Source organism: Diadema antillarum, unplaced genomic scaffold, assembly GCF_040938485.1.
Source record: "Diadema antillarum isolate AM-2024a unplaced genomic scaffold, OU_Dant_1.0 scf00000128, whole genome shotgun sequence".
Taxonomy (NCBI): Eukaryota; Metazoa; Echinodermata; class Echinoidea; order Diadematoida; family Diadematidae; genus Diadema; species Diadema antillarum.
This window is the reverse complement of record NW_027271017.1, coordinates 2,526,286-2,552,372: the sequence shown is the minus strand read 5'-3', so window position 1 is coordinate 2,552,372 and position 26,087 is coordinate 2,526,286. Positions and strand designations below refer to the sequence as shown.

At 40.1% G+C, this 26,087-nt stretch overlaps 1 protein-coding gene across 1 annotated transcript in view; it reads left to right on the top strand.

Annotated features, from left to right (window-relative positions):
• LOC139720529 (uncharacterized) overlaps positions 1–24,643 on the top strand; it is a 110,050-nt gene extending 85,407 nt beyond the window's left edge. Inside the window, exons 6-14 of the mRNA XM_071631882.1 lie at positions 6,372–6,635; positions 12,516–12,606; positions 13,552–13,673; positions 14,260–14,416; positions 18,396–18,451; positions 19,044–19,108; positions 20,181–20,318; positions 23,017–23,093; positions 24,052–24,643. Of these exons, the coding sequence (XP_071487983.1) occupies positions 6,372–6,635; positions 12,516–12,606; positions 13,552–13,673; positions 14,260–14,416; positions 18,396–18,451; positions 19,044–19,108; positions 20,181–20,318; positions 23,017–23,093; positions 24,052–24,067 (986 nt within the window). The 3' untranslated portion in view covers positions 24,068–24,643. The remainder of the gene's footprint in view (positions 1–6,371; positions 6,636–12,515; positions 12,607–13,551; positions 13,674–14,259; positions 14,417–18,395; positions 18,452–19,043; positions 19,109–20,180; positions 20,319–23,016; positions 23,094–24,051) is intronic.
• The last annotated feature ends 1,444 nt before the right edge of the window (positions 24,644–26,087 follow it).

The following is a 26,087-nucleotide window of genomic DNA, read 5'->3' as shown; positions in this document are numbered from 1 at the left end:
ACCCAGCTTGAGAATCGGCTACCGACATCCATGGAGTGTATAGGAAGGCTGCCCATTTTGCTGTATTACCAAAGTCTGCCAGTTGCCACGTGTAGTCCTCACTTTAAAAGGCTGGAATTGAGACTACCATCATGGCTGTTGTTGGTTCCCCATCGTTTCCAGGAATCGTGGATTTGCTGAAGTGGATATATGAGATGCAAGGGTTGGGTAACGATCAGTTTGAAGGGACTCTTTTAGCAGGAGTTTCCTGCCCTCTGTCCATTGTCAAGGTTTCACTTTAGGGTAATCCATAGAATTTACAGCTACGTTCCCCCCCCCCCTTTAATCGAATTGCACTTGCCATGGAAATTGCTTTTCCCTGCATAATTCTCTGTATGTGATTGTAGTATGTTTGTTTAAAGTGGCACCTTAATTTGAAGGGAGAAGGAATACCTTTGTTGTAAAATAGTTATTCATTTATCTCTGGATTGTATGTTATGTGGAAATAAGACTACAGTGTACAATTTTTTTACCTTACAAGTACAAAGAGACAGCCACATTTAATATCAGCAAGGCCACTATCATTGCATTTGATTCTCAATCATGGTATGATACCCTGATACGTTTTCTTACAGTGTCTTGTGGTGAGTGAGATTCGCAGGACATGCATAGATCCAGACAACTGACTATAATCTTTGGGTTCATTTACGAAAAAGTCTGAGTGGAATCACGATTCAAATCACACTTTTTTGAATTACAGAAAGTTGGTTGGCTCATGTTAATAGCTTAAAGGTACATGTACAATTGTAGCATCAACATTTAGAATGCATGATGTTCTCCAGATTTAAGCAGAAATGGTTCGTATTTGTTGGTGTACATTTGGCATTGACAATTTGGTAGGCAGGATCAGTTCTGCATTTACCCTCTACTTCTAGATCCATCTATATACAGTGGCGGATCCAGAGGGGGGCGCAACCGGCGCACGCCCCCTTTATTTTTCGTTAAAAACAAAAGAAATAAGAAGAAACAAAATGGAATGAAACCCGGAAGTGGCACCAGAAATATTAGTTGCGCCCCTCCTTTACAGAATTCCTGGATCCGCCCCTGATATATAAATACATATACCTGTCTTTCTATTTAGATACCAGTCAGTCTTTTTAGCTATCTACAAATACATGTACCCAACTGTCTATTTATCTCTATCAGTATCTAAGTTCTTGATCTGTCTACCTATCCATTTGTTTATCTATTTGTCTCTTTTTTTATCCGCCTACCTCCAAAGGAGAAAATGCTTTAATGGGTTTCAAAGTATCATGATGTGGTGAGAATGTTGGAAAAGTAGATCAAGATCAGTTTTTTGACATTTTTAAGACATTTCCTTTGGACTATGGAGAGGTTCTCTTCCCTGTGGTGTGAGTAGCCCTCGAGGGCCTCATTGTTTGCTGGCAAACTCTCTAAATCATGGATGATAGTGGTTGGCATTCAGACCGTGGGGTGTCGGTCACGTACATCTCAGCCAGCCAAGGCCTTCTGCTAGCTCCAGCTGTGGGCAAAAGGGTCCCATTACACCGATATCTCGTCCACGTGGCTATTATAGGGTGATCGGTGGGATCGGAGATGGTCCCCAGGCCCTTTGCTCTTTAGACGGTAGCCTGCTGGCCTCTACTCCGATCAGGCATCTGAGATGGTTTGTGGAGGACGTGGATGGCATCACTATATACTATTGAGCGTGGGAGATAAGAGGGTCACCCTGCAGGCAAAAACAATCCAATTTCAGGCAAAGTACTGATTCAGTCCTAATGAGTCTCAGTGCTTCCCTTTCTTTGTTATGATAGACCAAACACTTGCTGTTTGTTTTGTTTTTTTCTTTTTGCTCATTCCACATTCCTGTTAATGAATGCTGTCTTGTTAATGATGCATGTTTTTGACAATTAAGCTGCTATTGTTAGGAGCTGGAAAAGTCTTTTCTGGAAGTGGCAGTGACGTCTGATCAGTGACGCATTCTAGATTTGTTCCATGTGGGACTGCCCTTGATTTTGTGATGTTTGTGCTGCTGACATTAAAACCAGATTTCATGTGGTAAGGCATTGGTCAGTGAAACAACATATCTCTTTGAGGTTGCTTGACCCCTGTTCAATGAAAAGAATGTATAATGGTACCATTGGTATCTCGTTAGAGGTTTCTCGACCCCTGTTCAATGAAAAGACTTTTAACGGTACCCCTTTTAATAGAGGTTTGTTGACCTCTTTTATGTATTGTGAAATAAAAAGAAATGGTTTGCAGAGCTTTTGTGTTCAGGTACAGTAGCACCCTTCTAAAATTGTTCATAATTCAGTTATTCCTGCTGTTGCCATAGTTTTCTGAATGAAGTATCACAAGCCTGCCATGCAGTGTGTACTGAATTTCATCTGCACACACTGTACATGACTGTGTACTCCATGTATAAGAAGAGCTTGTTTCCAAGTAATTAGCTCTGGCAACTTGTACGATTCAGGCTGTCAAATAGTACACTTGTAGCTTTGCTTGAATTTTTGGTAACTTCAGCATACGGTGATGTACCAAAGGTATCTTTGACATGGATGCCACTTTAAAAACTAGATATACCGGTACAAACTTTCTATAAGAATACATCTGTCATGTGGATGGATTCAGTGTTGTATATTGAATTGATGACTTTGACTGTAATTTGTCTTTAATCCAAGCTTTTCCATCAGCATTCAGTTATTTATCTATAAAACCTGACCTAGTTTCAAATTATAAATATGAAACCCTCTGAGTTACATGTACTGTATAAGCTGTTATTTTCGTGAGGGTTTAATTTTCGCGAATATCGCAAATTACAGTTGGATCGCTAATTTAACAACACGAGAAAATGTCTCTATGCGCCCTGTTAATAGTACATTAACGTAAGCGTCGGCGTCGATTGGCAAAAACAACATCTCGCGAAAATGTCTATAGCCTCGTCATTCGCAAAAATATCTGTACACGAAAATAACAGCGTATACAGTACATTAGCAATATACCTCAGTCCAGCAGGAAGGCCATGGTGACATAAGAAGGATTGAATGAAGAGGGATTAGGTAAAGCTCTATTCATTAATAATTACTGTATATACACTGTATGTACCATATAGGCCTATTTAGCAAGTCTAATTTTTCACGAATTGGGACTTCCGGACAATTTCGCGGGTGGTTAAATTTGCAACTGTGGAGCACAGTACTGAACGGAGAAATGTAGGTCCTACGCATGCACATTACATTCATGTTGAGAGCAGAGTTAATATTTTCGCTTGTTTTTGAATTCGCGAATAGCACCTGGCTCGTGAAATTTGTGAAAATAAAAACCTTGCGAAATATTTGGCGTACATACAGTACAGTGTAGTTACCACTCATCTATAGATGCCACATGCCAAAGTGAGATCTGCAGCATGTATACAGTCAGCAAGCAAAGTACAGTAAGGTTTGAAAGGGACAGCAGACTGTTTGTTTTTCCTTGTTGTTGTTTGTTTGTTTGTTTGTTTTTTTTTTTGGGGGGGGGGGGGTGTTGATGTATTGTGAATCCCTCAAAGATGTCTGCCTTAGGGCAGCTTCTACCTTTGCTGAGACGACTAGGCGAAGTTTACACTGATACCTGTACCGTAAATCGGAGTTTGCCTGGTGAGGCATTAATACTCAGACTGCAATGGCAGCAGAGTGTGATTTTTTTTCTTTCCAGCCATGGCCCGTGGGGACCAGATCCAAGAATTCATTGAGAGTTTCTTGAGGCTGCTCCAGGGGTACGCCGAGTGGATCTGGCTAGGTAATAGTTCAGCCAGCAGCGATGGCCTGATTTTATTTGATAGGATATGATAGGATTTGATTTGGGGATGAAATGGATGGGTAACAATAGATTTTGTCCCATTCTGTTGTCACTGACAATTCCCAGGCAGCATCCCCAATATACCAACACGATTGTATATCCCCCATCCCGAGGAAATGAAATTGTGGAGGTGTAGCATAGCTTTGCCCCTTTTATTCACACCGTATCATCTCACGGAAGTACAGATGTATCTACTTTTTGAAGGATCTGACAGATTGAGGGATGAGACAGTTTGAGTTTTAGAAATGCGCACTGTGAAGAGCTGAAACATCTCCCACATCTTCCATAAAACACATCCCATTTCTGAACATTTCATTTACATCCATCCTGCCATCTCCACTTTACAAATCCATCTTCAAAGAAGTTTCATATATAGTGTCATATCTGATTTTGTGTATATGTGTATATAACATGTGTTCATGGACTTTGCACACAATCATGTAGCTTGAAAGAAACAAAAGATTATCTTGGACATGCAAGGATAGAAAGATGAAAAAGATGAAGACAAGTTTAACAGACTGAGTCTGTGAGTCTAAGTTTGTTCTTCTTCCTGATCCATCATCCCTCATCACATCATAGAATCTTCCTCTCTATCTCTCTCTACTCGTTTTTCTCCTCCCCCATCCCTCCTCCCCCATCCCTCCCCCCCCCCCCCATCCTACAAAAGTCCCCGTATCTGCGGCAGCCGTAGTTGTTTTCGCAAAGATAGCTCAGGCAGCCAGCATGGGCGGAGTGCAAACACAACAGTGTGCTCCTGACGGTAAGGGGCTCTCGCTTCTAATCATTGCCTGATGGAATATGAGGGGCTGATTATCCTCATGAATATTTTGTGTGTGTTTTGACTAGGGCATCACCTCCGCAAACCTCTAAGACCGGATCACTGAAAAGCGTTCTGGTGATGCAGCCAGACCTTAAAGGGAGGGAGATGTATTCCTAGTTGGAAAATCAAACCACAAGGAGAGGGGTTGTAGGTTGTATGCACGTCACTATGATGCACAGCTCAATTCATAGCCATTTCTAGTTGATTTACAAACTTCATGTATTCGTGTTGTAGATTTTTGCCTGCGTGTACATGTACAACTTTCCCAGAAGCGATTGTCTCGTCCCAAGAGATAAACCTCACCTGCAACGGATATGCAGGAGTTGAATGCTCAGCTCGCTGACAGGAAGCTGTAGTGTCGACGCCGTTAAACTTGATTCTTGAATTCCTTTTGTGTTCCCCTCAGGTGTCCGTATCAGTTGCAATGAATCCATCGCAATGACTAGTCAGAGTAGAATGCAGTTTGCATTCCGTCTCCACAGATGCCCATACCACAGTTTGAATGGAGCAGGAAAGCATTAGATGCCAAATGATCTCTTTTATTATCATGATTTTTCTGTTTCTTTTATACATCAACAGGAAATTATCCATGTGCTATTGAGGAATCTGCCATTCAGTGATAGTTTCCTGCTCGCAGAAAACATGTAGAAGCTGCTCTTTTCTTCTTCTTTTTTTTTTTTCCTTTTGTGCAAAATATAATGTTATACCAGTACTCACTGATGATGAATATCAGCAAACTGTGATTATGATGACATTTACCCATGTGTGACTTTGCAAATATGCAGCTGTCATTTTAAATGTAGGCCTATGTAATCTCTTTTCTTCTTCTTCTTCTTCTTCTTCTTCTTACTATTATTATCATTATTGTTATTATAATCATTTGTCACCTGGCCCTGCTCTGAATAAAGTTTGTATCTCCATTAAAAATACGGATTTTTTTTTCCAATTTTCTTGCTATGTTGGTATTGCACACCATTTGGAAGTATTTTCCTCTAACCACATTGCCTGCCATCTTGTTTTACAGAAAAATGATTATTTCAATGGTAATGATGATAGTAACAGTGATAATTATGATGATAATGTCATTGAAACTGTCCAACATCCAAAGCGTATGTTTTGAGAAACAAAGGACCAATTCCTAGGTTTAGTAATTTCCTTCTTCATTATTAGCAACCAGGATGTGTTATTGATGTTAAACTTGGCATCCTTTTTCTGAAGCAGGCATACACACAAGGTTACGTCTCCGCTCCTGGCCGATCAGATGTAATCTCGTATGTATGTCTGCTTCAGAAACAGATCTAGAGTTTAACATTATTATCACCTCACCTTATAAGTGATAATGTTAAATAAAACTAACAATAACACAAGTTATTAATATCGATAATAGAAATAGTGCTGATGATAATCATAATAGTAATAATGTCATCATTATGAATTATGATGAAAATCATGATAATGATTTAGAAGATAATTATTACTGTCATCTTAGCTATTTCTTATTTATTCTGGAAATCCTCATCTATCTTCACACCTCTTCATTGTGGTACATGTGTATGTACTATGTTTTTTCTTTCATATTTTCTTTCCATACTACCCCTTTCTACAGTGTATCTCTGTATTGAAACCGTTTCTCAATCCTGTCAAACGATGCTTCTACTTATTCTACCATCTCATCATCATCTTTCTTTTCTCTTCCTTGTTTGCTTGATCTCAGGAGGAGCCGGCGATGCTGCCTCGGCCGCGCCCGTTGTCACGCAAGCCGAAGTCAACGACCCCGCCCCTGACCCAGCTGGGACGGGTGGACAGCCCATCGTCTCAGAGGGCGTGGCCTCGGCGCAGGAGGATGGGGATGGGGGGGCAAGGGGGACACCATCGAAGCTCCGCGGGGCAGTTGCCCTCCCGATCATCTCGCCCAAGGGGAAGACGTCACCAGCCTTGCCCATGAAAAAGGGCAAGCCGGTGTTCAGAACGCCGCAGGGCAAGTACAAATTTGTCTGCATTTCTATTCAACAGTGCTTTGTTACCTCCTCTAAGGAAGGAGGAGGTTTAGTGATCATCGGCGTTGGTTTGTCTGTTTGCAAAATAACTCAAAAAGTTGTGCATGCATTAAAATGAAACTTGCATAAAAGGTCAATATTGACATAAGGAACATCTCTTTCAATTTTGGTAGTGATCCAGGAATTTTTATAGATTTGAAGGATTTTTCATTTTTTGGCATATACAGTGTAAGGTCAACGACCTTGGAGTTCGAGCTGTGCGTACTGGAGGTTTACATACGCGCACTATAAAGTGCGTGCTCTGCTCGGGCAAGGCGCCGTGCAATGCTGCAAACAAAAGGCTTCTATTTTGGGAAATTATATGTGTGTGAGGGTAGAAATGAGTTGCTGGCTTGGCGGAGGTCTGTGCTCTCCGAGTGCTTTTCTAGCTTGTTTGTTGTTGGTTTTTTTGTTTTTTTTTTCAGGGATAATATTGCATCTTGGTGGAAGATAGTATTCAATTTTTTTAAGATGTTGAAAAGTAGTCTAATTAGGGGAGAAACAAATTAAGGCATTTTGAGAAGTATTGTCATTACGGCCATTCTCATTTGGAAATTTTGCAAAGTGCAACTTTACAAAATTACAACTTCCTTTGACACTGCAACGAAACTTCACAAAATTACGCACGTAGGGAATATCTAGCCAAATTTTGCAACAAACTGCTCATGTGCGATTGATGATCCCAGCATGCAGTTCCATCTGCCCAGGTTTGACTTCGTTCGAATCTCTTCAGTTCCATGGATTTGTTTTCACATCCTGCATTCCAATACATCGTATTTCTACTCTACGCACACTCTAAAATTTCTTCCTCTAACTCATTTTTGTTACAACTCCGTTTGGTCGGGAACATGGAAAGGTTAGGCAAATCTCTATAGTTGTTTCATATACTAGATCATCAAATTCCACTGTAAACGTGCAGAGAATGGATGGTGAATCAGATTTTTTTTTTTTAAACATATTTGATTTGCGGCAAACAGAGGTAACAACACTCGTATTGACACTGCTGTTGCTCTTCCCAAACAGCACAGTACACAGGTGTCCCACAATTGGTGTGCTCAGAACGCTGGTGTAGTTCGTTGGTTTGTGTCGTTCCAGATTTTCTCCCCCCCCCCCCCCCCCCCCCCCCCCCCCCCCCCGTCCCCCTTGTGCTTTTGTATAATGGTGACAGGGGATGAGATGATATTTGTTGTGATGGGATGACTGGTAATGGACAGATTTCTCAAATGGGATGAGGGGATAATGGGTCATTATTAGATAGGGTTGACATAAGAGTTGGTGAGAAATGGCGGCAGTGAAGGGGAGGGGATAAAATGGGATTTATAAGTTATTGGTGAAATTTCATTAGAGAAGGCGAGATGATTATGCGATTTGATTACTTGATGATTTTATGTAATCTGTCTTGTGTGAATTGAAACCTGAGTATATGATGATGATGATATTATACGAGGGAGAGTAGAATATCTAAGGCCCACTGTAGAAGGAATTTGGGAAATAGACCCTGCCCTGGGAAAGGGCTTCTTTGTCGACCCTGAGCGGAACTTGCAAATTGAAGACTTCCAGTGGTGTGGTGCAAAAGTGGGCAGGGAAGAGGGGGTAGAACCAAGTGGCACGCGCCAAGCACTGTGGGATTCAAGTCTCTTTTTAAAGAGTGCATTTGAGCTCCACTTACTGCATATCCGCCGTGAGGCAGCTGTCTGTTCGGCTAGAAATTGAGGTATTTTTAGCTGATTTAGGCAGCGTGACTGCCAAATTAGGAACGGCAGTGCTATCCCCCCAGAGTGAAGTAGGGGGAAGTGTCGGAAGATGTGCTACGCTAATTTGATGCACGGTTACAAAGTTTCCCTGCCTCCGAATTTCCTCTCAAAGAGGGCACGAAAAACAGACCCCCGGAGGAATCTCACGTAGAATGGTGACAAGTTAATCCTTTCCCAATGTCAAGAATGCCAGGGCTTAAAAGTTGTTGCTGAGTGGAGTTTATTTTCTGCTCAAACTTTCCCCATTTATTTACATCTGTCCTTGTTATAACTGCCAATTTAAAAAAAAAGAAAGCCTCAAGTCCCCAGAATATGCTGCATTTACACCATTTTCCCTGCAGCCATGGCAGCCCCATTTGCTTCAAACGTCGTGCGTCGTGCGTAGATGAGACGTTCCCCTGTTTTACCCCCTTCATATTCTACAAGTCTTCTTTGTTCCAGTCCTTGCCCCGGTGAACATATAGCTATCAGTGAGCTATAATTTAAGCAGTTTTGTCGTTTGATGCTGTATCAGTATACCATATCCTGCCATTTAATCTTAAGATAATTGCCAGAAAAAAAAAGAAAAACAAATCTCATACATTCCTGTATAATTATTGTGCTTGATATCAGGCACAAAGTGAATGACACTCTCCAAAACAAAAAGCTCCACAAGACATCTCACTATCAATCAATATTTCCAATGTGAAGAAGGAGTTCAGTGTCAGTTGAAGTATAGAAGGGGTGAAATAAATGCAACCATTAGAAAATGGAAGGAGCTATTAATATAGGCTGTTTTGATGTTGCGTGAGAGCAGCGAATCCAAATGCTGTGGCAGCCTACATGGATAGGTCATACGGTGGTAGCTAGAATATGCCATAGGGATCAGTCACCATCCCTTCCTTTGCTTCTGATAATTTCTTGGCACAATCTCCTAACTCGCCTTGGCAGAGACAACAAGATACATGAACGATATTGGGTCTCTCGGTTTCACGTTGTAGAGTTTTGATGCATCATGACTAGATTATAATTGTAACAGAAACTGCAAAGATGTTTCTTTTGAGGTGTTTAGACTTTTAATGGTAATGGTGATTATCCTTGTTTACTCTGTTTAGTATGTATTCAGGATTTTTTGTCTCTCTTTTTTTTTTCTGAGTAGTCTGGGGGGACGGCTGGGAGGATACTGTAAGAACTGAAACCTTTGTAGGATTATTACGTACTTCCTGCCAGACCAATGTTAATAAACTTTGCAAGGCATAGTGACGATTTTGCAGCAAAGATTACCCTCCAATACTCTTGTCTATGTTTGGTTTCAAGTTTCTTTATTCATATGAATTGGAGCTGCATGTAGTTTGGAGTCGAGCACAAAAGTTTTGAAATTTCCACATGTCAGAATACACTATGTGCAATATGTGAAATACTAGGCACATGCAGTTATATGGATAGATAGAAATTAGAATGTACCGCATATTTTAGGTACATGTAGATCAACCAAAGGGAACAGAGAGAGAGAGAGCATAAGAGAAAAGCACTATCGAGAACCAATGGAAAGTGTTCTTGTATTCTTGATTTTGACCAGGGTTGTAACTTTAAGCATTAGATCTATGGGGTCTAGGGCAATTACCCCCTGGGCAATTACCCAGGACCCTTCCTCTTCCCCTGACCCTAACCCTGATCCTAATCCTGAACCTGATCCTAACCCTAACCCAAACTCTAGACCCTAAACCTAACCCTTACCCTAATCTTTACTCTAACCTTTCCCAAACCAGTATTTAGCCGGGGGATGGGGGGTGGGAGGGGGTAATTGCCCTGGGGGGTAATTACCCTGATACGGATCTATGACTTACATCGTATGTGTAATGCCCTTTCCTCATCATCGCAATGTTGTGATGGAAAACTCTCCTCATCCTTTACTTTGCTGAGTCAGGAGGTGAAAAGCTGAGTCCACTTAGTTTTGACAGCTGCTGTTTTTCCTGTTAAGAGGAACGAAGTTGACATTGGGGCTGTACTCTCTAAGTCTTGTCTTTTCACATAGAGCATTTGTGACCCGCGACAACGGTTTCAGGCAAAAGTCGCAAGAGCAAATTCCCTCCTAGGCGGGGTACAAAGATTTTGACCATTATTTTTGTCGATTTAAGTTTTTTGCAGAAATCGAATCTATGATATGTTTTCTACATCTACACTAAATTTCATTGCATAAGACTAAGTTTTTCTTATCGAAAATGGAATTTTAAGCACCCTATCTTGGATCGCACTCGTCAGTTTCGAGCTTCTTTCGAACGCCGCGCCAATATCCCCAGCGTTGCTACGGCGCAGGGTCTCGCACGCGATTGGCTGGTGCGTCGCACACATTTACATAATTCGGCTTTCGGAGACACCAGTTGCAGCGTTTGGGGAATGCTTTGTCCACGCGTGCACGATTACATGCTCCATTGTTCTTGGTATAGTGGTTTATATACGCTCGCTCTGTAGTGCGTGCTCTTCGTTTGGCTTTCTATCCAAACTATTCGAGAACGGAAGTGAAACAAAAATCATGTAGCATAACATAATCGTGTGAAAAGAAAACTAAATATTCTCAAATTTGTCTACTTGTACATGTAGTAAAAATTGTGACAGCAGACTGACTCAATGGAAGGTAGATGAGAGGAAAGGAGCGGTCACATGTGACCAATTATATTCTAATACTACACGTCAAGTTCGCACCAAACTAACGAGTCGTGTTTGTTTGTTTGTTCGTTTTAATTTAAGTAGCACCACCGAACAAAGCAATATATGCATGTCTTGTAAAAGCAAAAAACAAAAAAAAAACAAACAAAACAGGAAGCGTGACCCTTGCCAGCACTAGCAATTTTCTGCCTTCAAAAGGGTCGACAATGATAAAGACAAATCAACCACAATGAAAACGCGATTTGTAAATGTGTGGATTCGCCACCGCTCCTGTTACATGCACACGGTCATGGCGTGTGGATGCCATTGCGCAATGCGTGTACTATACACAATTCAATGTACGTGTACACCATACGTGTAATTATCGTATTCGCCATCTTGAAAGACGTACTGGTAAACAAACCCGAGCGAAACGCATTGTTCTTCGGCTCCATACGCTGAGCTCCGAGGAAGGTGCCCGGGAAATTTGACTCTCTCAGTGAGCCTATCAGAAGGCGATGTGGTTGCTAGAGGCGGAGCTTAACATCAATTGGCACCATCGTACGGATGGGTGATTCTCCCCTCGCATCGCCGCTCGGACATTGTCTTTGAGAAAGAGGTGAATCTTCAAAGCCTGTTTTCTCACAATTTTGTCAGGCTAACAACTTAAAAAATGTATCTTATTTCTCTTTCTATGCCCACTTATGGTGCCGAAGAATACAAGTGTTTTATACCAATGCAAAGCTTAAGAAATGGGCAATGTGATTCAGTGAAAAAATGAATTTTCAAAATTCCCGACTTTTGCCTGAAACCGTTGTCGCCGGTCACATTTTGTACAGGCCCTCACTGTAGTCTAGCTGAATGCTTCTTTCTTTCCCAGCTACGCAACTGCATACATGTCCATGTACAAACTAGGATGCATTTCAAAAAACTGAAGCCAGTTGTAGAATTTCTTGATAGATCATCAATAGTGACAGTGGAGTTGTGTGCTGTTCAACCTTTGATGAAACATGTTTGTTGATATGGCAGTGGAAATGGAACAAAGTCTTAAAATGAAACAGTATCTTTCTCCTTTTCCAATATGCCATCTGTCAATCTTCCTTTTGACATATGTAATCAAATGTATCTTACCTGTATTTGTGTGTAAATGGGTGTGAGTACATCTCAGTGGTTCTGTAGTAGAAATTTTGTGAATACAATATCTTGCAATTGCTACTTATAAGACAATTCACAAGTCACAGGATTCACAATTAAGAATTACACTGACAGAATAAGAAAGAAGCATTTTATCAAAGATGGTGAAATCTATAAATTTGAGTAATGGTATTCATGGTTCGTGTGAATATATTTTTACTAGCCATCTCATTTGTTTTTGTGTTTTTCTTATTTCCAGAACATATGGGTTAATATTCTGGTCTGTGATTTCATTTTCTTAATATTCAGATGCCAAACCCCCTGGGACGCCCCCTGGTGGCAGGGTAAAGGTAGCCGAGAAACCTGAGATTGTGGCTCCAAAGAGGCTCAACTTTGATAGGTAAGAGATACGTCACCAAGAGTAACACCATGTAGATATTGCTTTGTCTTATCTGCATTTTAGGGCAAGGACCTTTTCTGTAGTACTTGTCTATCCAGGAATATTACTTGTCCCTGGCTAGTAGGCAAGACTAATGTTATGGACGAGGTTCCAATGACGTCCCTGACCCATGTTGTGGGGCACTACATATGTGGGTTATGCAGGTACAAGTTTAAGGGTTTCACGTCCCATCGCGAGCAAGTCAGGAATTAGTCATCAGGCCAGCCAGGTACAATGTGATGGGTACAGTAGAGCCAGCTAGTGGCTAGGCGCTTACACACGTGGTTTGGTTTACCCCTCAGGTAGCACATTTTGTGATATCGTAACCCTAGCATATGAATCAAGTTTATTGTGGTGGCGTGAAAGTAAAGATATTTAATATTAAAATCCACTGACACTCTGAATTATTGTTAGAAAGCAGATCGGAGGGGTGTTTCACAAAGCTGCTCTTAAAGTTAAGAAGGACTTAAGTGCGACTGGTGATCAGTTCTTGTGTGCTATACATCAGAATCTCAATAATTCAGCACAAGAACTGATCACCAGTCGCACTTAAGTCCTTCTTAACTTTAAGAACAGCTTTGTGAAACACCCCCCAGGTAAACTCAACACACTGGGGAATAATGTTATTCATAAACAAGTCATGTGGTCATTCATTTGTTACATTACATTCAGAAAACAAAAAATCTTCACATTCTTGTACAATTTCGTATTGTCTAGAATGCACAGTCTATAGCAAATTTTTGATGTTCTTCATTTTGATTTTCATTTTGATGGTAATCATTGCATGCACAGACACATTCAGGAATGTGATTAGAAAGAGTGAAGTTTCTTTCACATCTCGAAATTCATTTCTTTTTTATGTTTGCATGGCTGTCTTTTTTTTTTCCCCTCTTCACAATCCTTCAGTGGGTCAGACACCATTCCTTCCCCGTCCCAGTGCAACGGAGACGTCTCCCACGACAGCAGCAGCGACTACGACAACGCTCCCGGTAACAGCGATGAAAGTGATGATGAGGCGGAGTACTGCAGTGAGTATATTTGATACCTGTAGAAAGAGAGGGAGAGATAACCTGGTGATAGCTAGAACAATGGACAGATTGATAGATAGAAAGAGTGATAGAAATATGGATGAAACTATTGAAAGATAAGATTACCAAATCTGATAGTTGTTTGTATTCATTAATCTTGCAAATCATACTGGACAAAATCTATGTGCATGTATTATATTCTTCTGTGTTGCAACAGGAAGATAATCACTTTATACTATTGATAGAAAGTTGATATGTTGATCGATAATGGGCAGATACAATGTAGATGAATAGAAAGATACTGGTGTTAACAAAGATGGACAGATGAAAATGGGCCTGATAGATTTGGCACTCGCTGAAATTATGTAATGTGGCATGAAGATGAGAGACTATGAACAGTTTTCTTTGCATTTAGTGTGTGCATTATGAAACCCGTTGAAGACTAGTCCTCAGTATACTCGGGCAGGTGTCTTTAGGAAGTGCGTGTTATTACAGCAAAATCAGTTCGGCCACAGTGGGCTAAGATTTTCTCAAGATGCCCACAGCCAAAATTGTCTTTATCCCTTTCCTCGTTTTTACTTTGCAGCTTCCTTAGCAGCCAAGGTGCGTAGGAATAATTCCCTGGCCATCAAGCTGAGTAACAGGCCGAGCAGGAAGGTCCTGGAGGAGCGCAACATCATCCCGAACAAGACCGACGACGACAAGAAGATCGACCGCGACAAAGTTGGTGCTGCCCTCGTTAGGTGAGCTACGAATCATCGGATCCTCATCTACCAAGCCAAACGATATTAGAGCACCAACTTATTAGGGGGGGGGGGGGGGGATGGCAAATAAATCTACACATTAACCCACTGAAGGCTAGTCCCGAGTATACTCAGGCAGGTGTCAGGGAAATGTGTGTTATAGCAAAATCAGCCCATCCTTAACAGGTTAAAGGCCCATCCTCAACAAGTTGAAGGCCCAGCCTGGTAGCACAGGGATCCCATGGAGTGAAAGGCTTGCCCAGCCCTTGATATAAGATGTTAAAGAGTCCTCATTACAGATTGTTTACAGCATTATCACTGATCTCTATGTAAGTACAGAGTGACACTGATGAAGAATCTTGATTGGAGTCGACCATCAGTGATGAGCTTATGCTTTGATGTACGGTTGTACACATTCGCTGATGTGCATAATTCATGGTGTTCAAATGTACCTAGAAGATTGATTCAGTCGGGCCACCCAGGAATCCCCATGCTACCGGGTCTCTGACTATCATCAGATATCACTCGAGAGATCATTATTTTATTTCAGAAGTCTCGAAAGAGACTGCGATGCATAACATGAGTAATAATAGGAGGGCCTGAACGAGTGATCCAGCAATGCATTCACATTCCTTCCAACCAACAAGAGTATCTTCTGTTCTCATTTGGTGGATTTGTACTTCCCTCTCAAAATCCTTTGCTTTCTACGGTCAACTGGAACTCTGGGGACTGTTTTAAAAGAGGTTGTTTCTTCTGTCCTGATAAATAATTAAAGTAGTCCTGCTTATATTGGGAAAATGGCAATGTGACTGCCTAGGATTGCCTGTCACTCCCTGGAAAGAAGTTAAAAGCTATTTCACTAAGCTTTTGATATCTAAAATACATGTATATATTTCATTTTCCATCTATGAAATATGTTTTTTTTTTTCTTTTTCAACATTACCAATATTCCTCAGAAGTCATATTCTTTGAATCTTTTTATTATCATATTATTGAATGATATCATTATCAGGGCCGCATTTTTCGCTCTCTTTTTTTCTTTAAAACAACAACAACATATTATCATTATTTTGTTTTTATTATCATTATTGTTCTTGCTGTTTTATAAACATGTATGTATCCTTTAATGGAAGAATGAAAACAGTAAATTAATGAATTATTAATGATATTTGGAGTATACTAACTATGTACACATTAATAATAATTAATTGATTAGTTGTGAAGATGCATTGAGTCATTTTACTACTCTCAATGTTCATGGTCACATAGCTGAATGCATTCCCCCCAAAGTACTCTGTTGGATGTCAAAGAATAATACTGTGCTATTCCACGTACATCATCTCTACAAGCTCTGCAGTACAAAATTGTATGTCTCCCCTTGCTGTGCTACAACATACAAATTATACTGTAGTCTCTTCTAACTCTCATAATCCATGCATGTCTGTTTATTGACGGTTGCTATGACAACCGAGAGCTCACGTAGCAACAGCAGACATGCAAAGTGGTGTTCAAATATTGAAAGGTCTCTATTATGTATCAAGCAGTGATGAAAATAGCTTGTTACTTGATCCGAAGGAGGAAGAGATATATCCGTACCTCTGAAGACATTGTCTAGTAAACTACATAACTTCTTGTGTCGTGGTAAGACACAACCAAGCAGATGCAAGTGATGGAAACTCCATAATGTTGAACTATTAAAATAAAGAAAGTAAACCACTTCAGATGATAAATGCGACACTGGAATTGTTTTCCCCAATCCTTCAAGGAGGAAGCGAAAGTATCGAAGGCATGTTTCGCCTTGCAGTAGGTTAGACTGAAGAAGGGATGGGCAGGCGAGGTTGATGTAGGATTGTGGGTTGTTTGACGATGGCTTTGCCCTTCATTGCTTGTTTACGATCTGATGATGATCAGTATTGATTCATCGAATCATGCGTGGGATTGGCTCTGCGCGGCTTTCTCTTGATGCGACTACGAGAAATTGATCCATCTATTCAAGATGCAGGGCGGACCACACCAAAAGCCATTTCCCTCTGACCTAGTAATAAAGAATGTCAGATGCCAGTGTAGGAAAGAACCAGGCAGTAGGAGACAAAGTTCAAGGGAAGAGCAGTTAGTGATGTAAGGAGAATTGACATGAAGAATACAGATCGCATGGAATTGACAATGAGATTCATTGGTCAAACAATAGCACTGTGACATCTAGAGTATCAGACTTTTCGTATGACACAGCTTTTTCTTCTTTTTTTTTCCAAAGAACTGGGTTGAGTCTTTCATTTTCTTGGTATGACTACCACCATATTTCATTGAGCACTAATAACTTCTACAAAAATCACGACAGTATCTGAGTGTCCATGCTTCACTTTCTTTTATCATGAGACCTAGGCTCCTCAAAGGAAGAGTATTAACCCCTTGTAGACTACTGTATACGCCATATATTTCGCGAGTCTAAATTTTCGCGAATCGGGAATTCCCGACGATTTCGCGAGTGGTTAAATTCGCGATTGTGGAGTACTGTACTGAACAGAGAAATGTACACGCGTACGTCACATTCACATTGGGATCAGAGTCAATATTTTCGCGTGTCTTTAATTTCGCGAATAGCACCTGACTCGCAAATTCGCGAAAATGAAAACCCTGCGAAATATTCGGAGTATACAGTAGTCCCGATTATCCTCGGGCAGGTGTTTGTGAGAAATGCATGTTATAGCAAAATCAGTCCATCCCCAATGGGTTAAATTAGTTTACAAAGCCATACATGTATGTGATGACCCTACAACCTGAATGTCTATCGCCACCCCTACAGTCAATCTGATTCAGTGTTTGGCACTAAGGGTAATCCTTTGGGTGCTTTAAGTGCTGATTGGTGGAGAAAACTCCCGTAGGATCGCACACGCTGTCTAAAGTCCCTGGCACAAAAAGGGTTAATGTTCTCTGCCCTGGAGGATACCAAAGGTCAGGACAGCTTGGTTTTGTGTGCATTACGGCCATGGCAGTTGAAACAAAAAGTGACACTCAGTGGATGACAGAGATTTGGAAACTGTGTAGCATGCATCACAGACATGTGACCAAGATGATTGTCTTTTGTGACACCCAAAAGTTCATAGTATTAATCGTAACTTGCAAGCATTTACTGAAGTTCTATATCTATCACCAATTGTCCAATCACACACCAAATTTCCCTGACCAGCGGTCCATTTCATGTATGTCTCTTTTGTAATAATAAAGGAGACTTTTCCCTCGTAAGACACAATTATGAGAAACTTCATGAAATGGATTTAACTTCTCTTTGAAAGTCTTGCATATTAGGTACACATGAGCGACTTTGGCCATTCTGAGATTTATGTAAAGACTTTATGTGATGATTTTAATGAAATGGATCCCTGGGCTCTAGCAGGTCATTATCTTTATAGGCCTCTGCTCTTGTACACTAAGGATGCGAGAGGCACTTACAACACATCTCTGTACTTTTAGAATCAATTCTTTGTGAAACCCTCCTTTTTGTCTTAAAGCGGGAAGAGCTTTGCAGGTGAAGAAAATGATTCCATTGAGGACACTCATTTTGACCATCTCTCTCTGATTGGCTGACCTTTTTTTTAAAGAAAGAAAATATTAATCAAAGGGGTGAAGGTTGACAAATTGAAGAAATTCACACGTCAGCCTTCACACCTCTGCTTAATATTCTCTTTCTTTTATTAATGCCTTGTCTGCCTTGGACTATGTCAGAGTTTCAGAGTTTGGGTATTTGTTCCAAGTTCATAGTGTCTTTGCCAGCTACCAGGGACAGCGTGGTGGTAGTGTCGCTGCGCAGAAGGCAGTAGATAACAGGTTCGAGTCCCGGGGTTCCTTTTTGCGACATCTTTGTTGAATAACCAATAGATCAGCACTTAAGATCTTACAAATTTCATTTTGTAGAGGGAGACAAATAGAAGAAAATTTGCACATCATTTTTTTTTCTTCAATTTCACTCTAATCTTTTCAGGCGACTGAGTCAGAGACCCACCCAAGAAGAGCTCGAACAAAGAAATATCTACCGAGGTAGGTGAAGTCTTGTAGGCATGCAGTGCTTTGCACACACTCTCCACTCGGCCTCAAACCAAATGAATAATGAAAGCATACTGCAAGATAGATGTATCTTTTCTCATTTGACCTACAGAGGACAGCAGACTAGTTGTTTCCCAAGGCAGGAATAGAGTGTTAATGATGAATAAGTAGACTTGCTAATTAGCATTTGTTTTCATATTTTGTGATGATATTTTTTTCCACCCACAAAACTGGGGGAAAAAATAGTATTGAACTGATGTGATCTTCTCTTAATAATTGACTGAGTGTGTGAGGGGGCATTGTACCCCCCCCCCCATCAAATTTTTGTTGCTACTTCCTAATGCCTTAATATTTAAAAATTAAATTCCATGACTATTTTCTGTGATCCTTCCCGCACGTTTTGATACCAAATTTATGGTAATCTACAGTACCAGTGTCAGATTAAGTTAAATAACTGAACACATGTCGCTGAAATTTCTCTATTTCTACATATGACTGTGTATAAAACCTATGGACAAAATAAAAAAACTTACCCATGGAGTATTAAGGTTAATCATGCAATGTTTTAATCTTCTGTTCACCACAGATCAGTCCCAGATTGAGGCTGCCAAACAGGAGAAGGAGGAGAAAAAGAAGACTCTCATAAGAAAGGTAAAATATCATTCTCTCTCTCCCCCCAAAAAAGCAGAAAGTTAAAACCTTTTCTTTCCCCTTTTTTCCTGTCTCCATTAGTGTAACTTCAACTTCCAGCTCACTGCCGCCCCTCAGTTGTCACTATTTGCCTTCCTTATATTCTCCCTATAGATGTCACTTGAACTTTCCTCCACTCTCCTCTTTCTAGGCTCTTCTTCTGCCAAGCAACAGTCCCTCCTAGGACCACTTTACGTGCACATGGTATCACCGCAAACCTTTTTCCCTCGAAGCAAGAGAGGTTTTCAAGTTCATGATAATTTTGTTGTTAATGTTTCAAAGCCATAGGTGGATGTAGTTGTGATTGCATAACTTGATTCTGGCTCAGAATATTCAGCCGACATACTTTAGTCTTCCAAGAATGTTGGAGTATTTCATTTGAATGAAAGAAGAATATTACTATTGTAGGGGGTCAATGGTGTATTACTTGTGTATGTATGGAAGAAAGGAAATATGAATATGACCCTACTTAATTCAGGAAATATGACTTTTTGTTTTGTACAGATGGATTTAATATGTCAAATATTTGAGAATAACCAGATTTTATGTTTCCTCTTACAAGCATCTCCAGAGTATTATGTAGTGAACAGAACATGTGCGCTTCGTCTAGTTTGCCAAAGTTATTCAGTTTATATCCAAGCTAAAACAAGCCAAAGCTACATACTGCACACGGCTGCATGTAACATTACCGCCACTTACCCCCAAGATGATAGTGCTGTCCAAAGTAATCTTATGATTAAGAAAAAAAAGGTCTCAGTACAGTCAATGTAGTTTTGATTTAACCCGTTGGAGACTAGTCCCGTGTATACTCAGGCAGGTGGCTATGGGAAATGTGTGTTATAGCAAAATCAGAAAAGAGGACAAGGGGGACATTGTCATAATATGTTAACTATGTACCCAAGAGGCTCGTGATCAAGTTGCCAATTGTTTTTTCACTTGGAAACTGTTTCAACGTTAAAAGTTTAAAAAAAAAAAAACTTAGTCATTTCTTTTCTTCTCAGTCATTTTAATCTGAAATTTTCCCCCTTGACAGCTGAGCCTGAGACCCACGGTGGAGGAGCTGAGGAAACGAAATATCATCAACTTCAACGAATACGTGGAGGTTATAGAAGCTGTAGACTACGATAGAAGAGCCGACAAGCCTTGGACGAGACTAACACCTCAGGACAAGGTGAGAGAATCACCCTCCCCTCTTGGTTATGAGCCTTTGTAACAATCCCTTTTTGAATCCCGACTACTTCATTCCTTCGTGAAGATAACATGAATATTGCATGCTAAAAAGTCAGAGTCTGTGCTTGTCTCCTCTGATCTTTTCAAAGTAAAATTTTAAAGGGATGGCACAGTTTGGGGGAGTTTCAGGTCTCCAGCACGCTTTTCGATGATGATTTTTTTTTAGAAAATGAGAAACATGTTATAAAATGTGAAAGAGTATTGATTTTCAAAGGAATTCAAAGTTTATTTGATGAAAATTTGCTTTGAAATAGCTGAAATAAACCAGACAAAGTGGTCCTAGTAAAAGGTGTTACCCACCTTTTAACAGGATTGCTTTGTTTTACTTTGTTTGTGGATATCTCAGTTATTTCAAAACCAATTTTTATTATTAGTAAACTTTGAATTTCTCTTTGAATAGTATGCTCTTTAACATTTTATAAAGTGGTTTCTAACTATCTCGCAAAAAATTAAAAGCTGAATCCTCACGTCAACCAATACTATACCATCCCTTTCAAACGTTACTACAATAAGTGATTTCTAAGTATCTCGCCAAAAGTTAAAAGCCAAATCATCACCTCAACCAATACCATACCATCCCTTTGATCACTGGTTCACTTTGCACTGAGGCATGATGGCAGTCCACACCTAGCCTTTTGACAAGATCTTGTGGCTGAGGAATGAGACTAACTCGCCACACCGATCATTGTGAGAAACGGGTGACCACGAGACCCTTGCAAAGCCATGAGGCCTTCTGAAGCCTGGGTTTTTGTTTAGTTTTTCTTTTTTCTCCTGCTTCGCCAACATATGCGATACATGAATAATTTGTGTTTTAATTAGTCAATCCGCAGTTGGTATGCTAATAAAATCACATGTCAACGCTGGAAGCGCAGGCAGTGCAGGTTGGAGGGATTAGCAAGCTGCTGATATGCATACTAATGCATATTGATTATATGTGACCGTGCACCTCAAAACGAACATAAAGTCGCACACACTGATTTTGCGTGAGGACTGAAAATAAGTGAAATGGGTCAACCTAGCCGAACTTGACTTTTTCATATTTTCTGAAAGAGCGGGTCTTCTTTTACATTATGCTAAAATTTGGTATCATAAAACGGGCAGGAAAGTGTGTTTTTTTAGCAGTTTATCTCGAACATTTTTGGTAGAATAGTGTGATTAGGTGTGTCTTTAGAATCCCTTTTTCATTTCTGAAAAACCTTGTCCACACTCTTCACTTTCAACTCTAATAACTTTTGAACGGATAGTGCTACTGCTTTGAAAGTTGGCATTAATTATGGACAGAATGTGTTAATGAGGCATGCTAAATTTCAGTTTAATCTGATAATCCCTTCATTGTTGTTACTCTGGTGGTTTACTTCCTGTTTTTTGTCCCATTCATCGCACAAACAGCACGGTTTGGTATAGACTAAGCGCTTGAATAGACCCTGTACTTCAGAGCCTCTTTTCTCAGTTCACACTTTCCCTGAGTTTGTGCTTTCTTTCCAATATCTAGATAGGTTAGGAGAGTCCATTTGATTTGAGTTATACATCATTTTAAAGCTTAAAGTCTGCTCTTTCAGAATATGGTCTTAACTAAAAATTCATGTCTGGCGACTTTTTGTTTGTTTTGAGGAGCAGGGTCACATATGCTGACGTCATAGCGAGCAGTGCGGTCACTGATTGGTTGCTGATTTGACCAGTCCTTTAGCAGAATCGGCGAGAAACAACGTTCAAAATAAGAATTCATTTCAGGTTCCTGAAGGCCTTGTGGCTGTGCCACTTGGTCACATGGTCCCTTGCAGTTAATTCAATTCAATTCAATTCAATTTATTCGGCACAAAATAAATCAAAAGTACATTATGTACACAATAAAAACAAAGGCAATGTGTATAAACATACATGCACACATTATGGAAATTAAGCATCTGGTGCTTGTTGTTGGGGCCCAAAACAAAATTATACAAAATGCAGTTGCTAAATAGCATATTGTGCAAAATGAAAATGAAAAAAAAAAATACACAAAAAAAAAAACTTATCAGCCCTACACTATGCACACACGCACCACATTCTTATCACACACACAGCGCACACCCAACACACTCATTCAGTAGCAATGTCAGGATCAAAGGAGTGAAGAGTAGAAGAAATTTTGTAGCAAACAGTCTACTCAGACATGGATAACAGTTTCTTAAAAGTATGTTGTTTGAATAATGTTCTGAAGCGAGAAAGTGCAGTGCTGGACTTGAGATCTGGACTAATTGAATCCCATTCATTTACACCTGTAAAACGAATTGAATGGGTTCTAACTGTTAAATGGGCTAATGGCATTCTCAGGCTATATCTTTCCCGAGTAGAATAATCATGAAAACACAAATTATATTTAAACATATCATGAAACATGCAGTTAGTCTTTTTCCAAGCCTCAGCCATGAGGCCTTGTCAAAAGGCTAGCCCACACCCAGTTCATTTGTATTTCAAAGTGAGTTTCAGTTTCCTCCACTGCCAGGGGACTTGAACTAGGGACCTTGTGACTTTAGTGTCTGTGGTCCGAACCACTGAACCACCACAGTCCCTCTCCCTGTAAAGCAGTGCCCTTCTCTCTGTCATCAAGTGGATATCTGACTTTCTTTGTACTTCTTCTGTTTTCTCCGCACATCAAGGCATCCATCCGCAAAGAGCTGAACGACTTTAAGAGCACAGAAATGAACGTACATGAAGACAGTAAAAGATTCACAAGGTGAGAATTTTTCTCTCTTTTTTTTTTTTTTTTTTTTTTTTTTTGGGGGGGGGGGGGGGGGAAGGAGATTTAGCTTTCCATTTGCTCAGAGGAGATTATTTTAACAGGGCTAAGTTCGACCGTGTTTTTACCAGGGGGTCAATTTACCCCCCCCCCCCCCCCCCCCCCCACAAGATCTCGGAGACCACTGTCCAATTCACACCAAAAAAAATAAAGGTGTGACAAAATCACACCTTGAAGGTATATTGAAGTTTTAGTGAAGCATTCATGTTTTCTTTAAAATGATCAAATATAAAATAAGCAAATTATGCACATGTCGGTTACAGCAGTATGTTAATTATGGCTGTTTTATCATTTTTCAAAGGAAAACATAGTTAAAATGTTTCATGATCACTCAAAATGAATGACTTCCCTTTTTAACATTTAAAATTTTGTGTTTGTATTTTTTTGACAATGACATGTGAAAGGATAACCACAAAGACAATGCAAATAATACTATTTTATTTGCGGAAATGGATTATTTTTCTCAAAATGTTAATTCTATTACATCTCCATCCCATAATACCTATATGGAAAAAAGAAATAAGGGGACAACTTTTGATCCTTAGTCGTCATCTTACATTGTAATGCGCATTCCAGTCTCCAAAAATTTGGTACCAAAAGTTGTGCAAGACCCCAAAGACAAAAATCATGAAAGGATAGATTCATATACGCCGTGGTTCTGGAGAAGTTGCAAAATTACAACAGGGGGAAGGAGGGTCAAATTAATAATAATGTCTTCTTTATCCAGGGTAACCTCTTCAGCGTTGCCATTGCTCAACAGAGGGCCCACCCTGCCATCATTATTACCCTAGCATTGCCATATGCCCGTTCATACACCTGGGTCAAGAGGGACACTGAGAAAGAGATTTGTAACCTTTGGTAATTTTTCTTTCTTTCTTTCTTTCTTTTTCGACAGGTTTCACAGACCTTAGCACCGCTGGGAAAACCTCGTATGGATAAAGACTTTACAGAAAAAAAAAAAAAATAGACTATGTCACACAGTTCCTGGTTAATCCTACATAAATGGAGTAACACTCGCGCCAAATATGGACGTAATGAGAAATGTTTGAGGATAGGCTGCTTTTGGAACAAAGGCTTGTCTTGTTGGAGTGCCTGGATTTTGCCCGTGGACAACGCGAACGAAACTTTGAGGAGAGGCACAAGCGTACCACAGTGGACAAAATTTGAGGATCATCGCACAGCAACCTATCAATTTGCAGCACGAAGGATTGGATCTCTCGCGCCATCCGCAACCTTTTGTGTGAATATTTCTGACACGTCTAACACGTGTGTAGTGCTTGTGATTGCGTGGGTGCATGTAGTGCACATGTTTTTGAGTGTGTGGTTGTGAATGTGGGCGTGTCTGTCCGATCGATGACTGTTTCTTATCATGTAGGACATATTGTGAGTGACGAACATAAGTTGAGCAGCCGACAGCTTTGTATGGAACACAACCGGCAAAGGAACCATGTGAACAAACCCAGCTTACTTGTGTGTGTGTGTGTGTGTGTGTGTGTGTGTGTTTTTAGCATTTTTTTTTCTTTGCGTGGATTGTTGTAAACTGTATGAGAGCACCAGTAAGCAAACTGTATCAAGTTTTATAAGACTTTAATCAAGACGAATCTGAACTTTGCCTGAACTTTTCCATCAAATCGTAGCTGGCTGTGGCTGTTTTGTAATGCTTGTATATTTCAGGAGATTATTCAGATATGATGATGTTGTTGTTGACTGCAAAACAAAACAACAGTCACCGTAAGGCAAGCTGTAGCCTCAGGTAAAGCAGTAAAGAGTTATTCACATTTAATGCAGTGCATGACATGTAATAAAACTTGTTGAAATGCTGAGCGTAAGAAGAGCGTTGAGTTGCCCGTACCACCGCCCTGAGATATTGTAACTTCACATGTTTGTTTATTTTTGCCATCGACAGTGCTTTGCGTTTGGCTCAGCTGTGCAAAGTCTTTTTGATTTTGATTTTATGTGGACAAAAACAAAGCTTGTGATATTATGTAAGCCTTTGCAACAATGATAGAAACATGCACTGAACAAAATAATCTCCGAGGTATGCTACAATAGGTGGCCCAGACTAAGTTTTCACTCTATACAGAGAGTGTCTGGGGTACAAATATGTAGCGTAGAGTTACAATATATCAAATGATATTTTTTTTAAAGACTTAAAATTTGGTATTATGATGAAGGTTGTTAGCCAGTTATGACAAATATCGTACAGGAGCTGCTTGCGTGTCAAAAAAACCTTCAATCTTATTTTCATTTTCAAAAAGAAGGGGATATATTCACATCAATGCCTGAAACCAACCCGCAGGAATGTGAACGCATCTGTATATCTGCAGAGCTCTGTGCATGGTGCATCCAGGAAAAATCTCTGCTGCAAATTAAAGTAGAAACCAAAGAAAAGTTTTCATTATTACTTGATAAAGATCATACGAAAGCAAAAGTAAGTATGTCACGAAGGACTGAATATCTTTTATCCACCTGACCACTTACAAATTACCTTCTGTTTTTGTTTTTGTTTATTCTCATTCTAAAACTCAGAAGTAAGTTGTTTTTAGAAGTTTGCAGATAGTGGGACGGTGTATACGCAGAATCACATGGACACAACAAGCAATCAGAGCTGGCACATTATGCTGTAAATACATGTTTTGAGTACTGGTCCTTTGAATAGACCATTGTGAAACACTGTGTTGTCGGTGCTCACAGAATATGAAGATGAGGAATTGATAAGAACAAATGTACCTACAACCAAGAATGATAAAGCAGGGTTTCTATTTTTCGCAGAATTTGTACATTTCATACTGTGATTCTGCTCTCTCTTTTTCCCTTTTGTTCGCTTGTTTGTTTTTTTAATTGTAAAAGAGGTTACTGCTTCAACGTTTTCTTTCAAAACAACATAGTCTTCCCCCATCCAATGTCCAAAAAATTTTTACACAGGGCCAT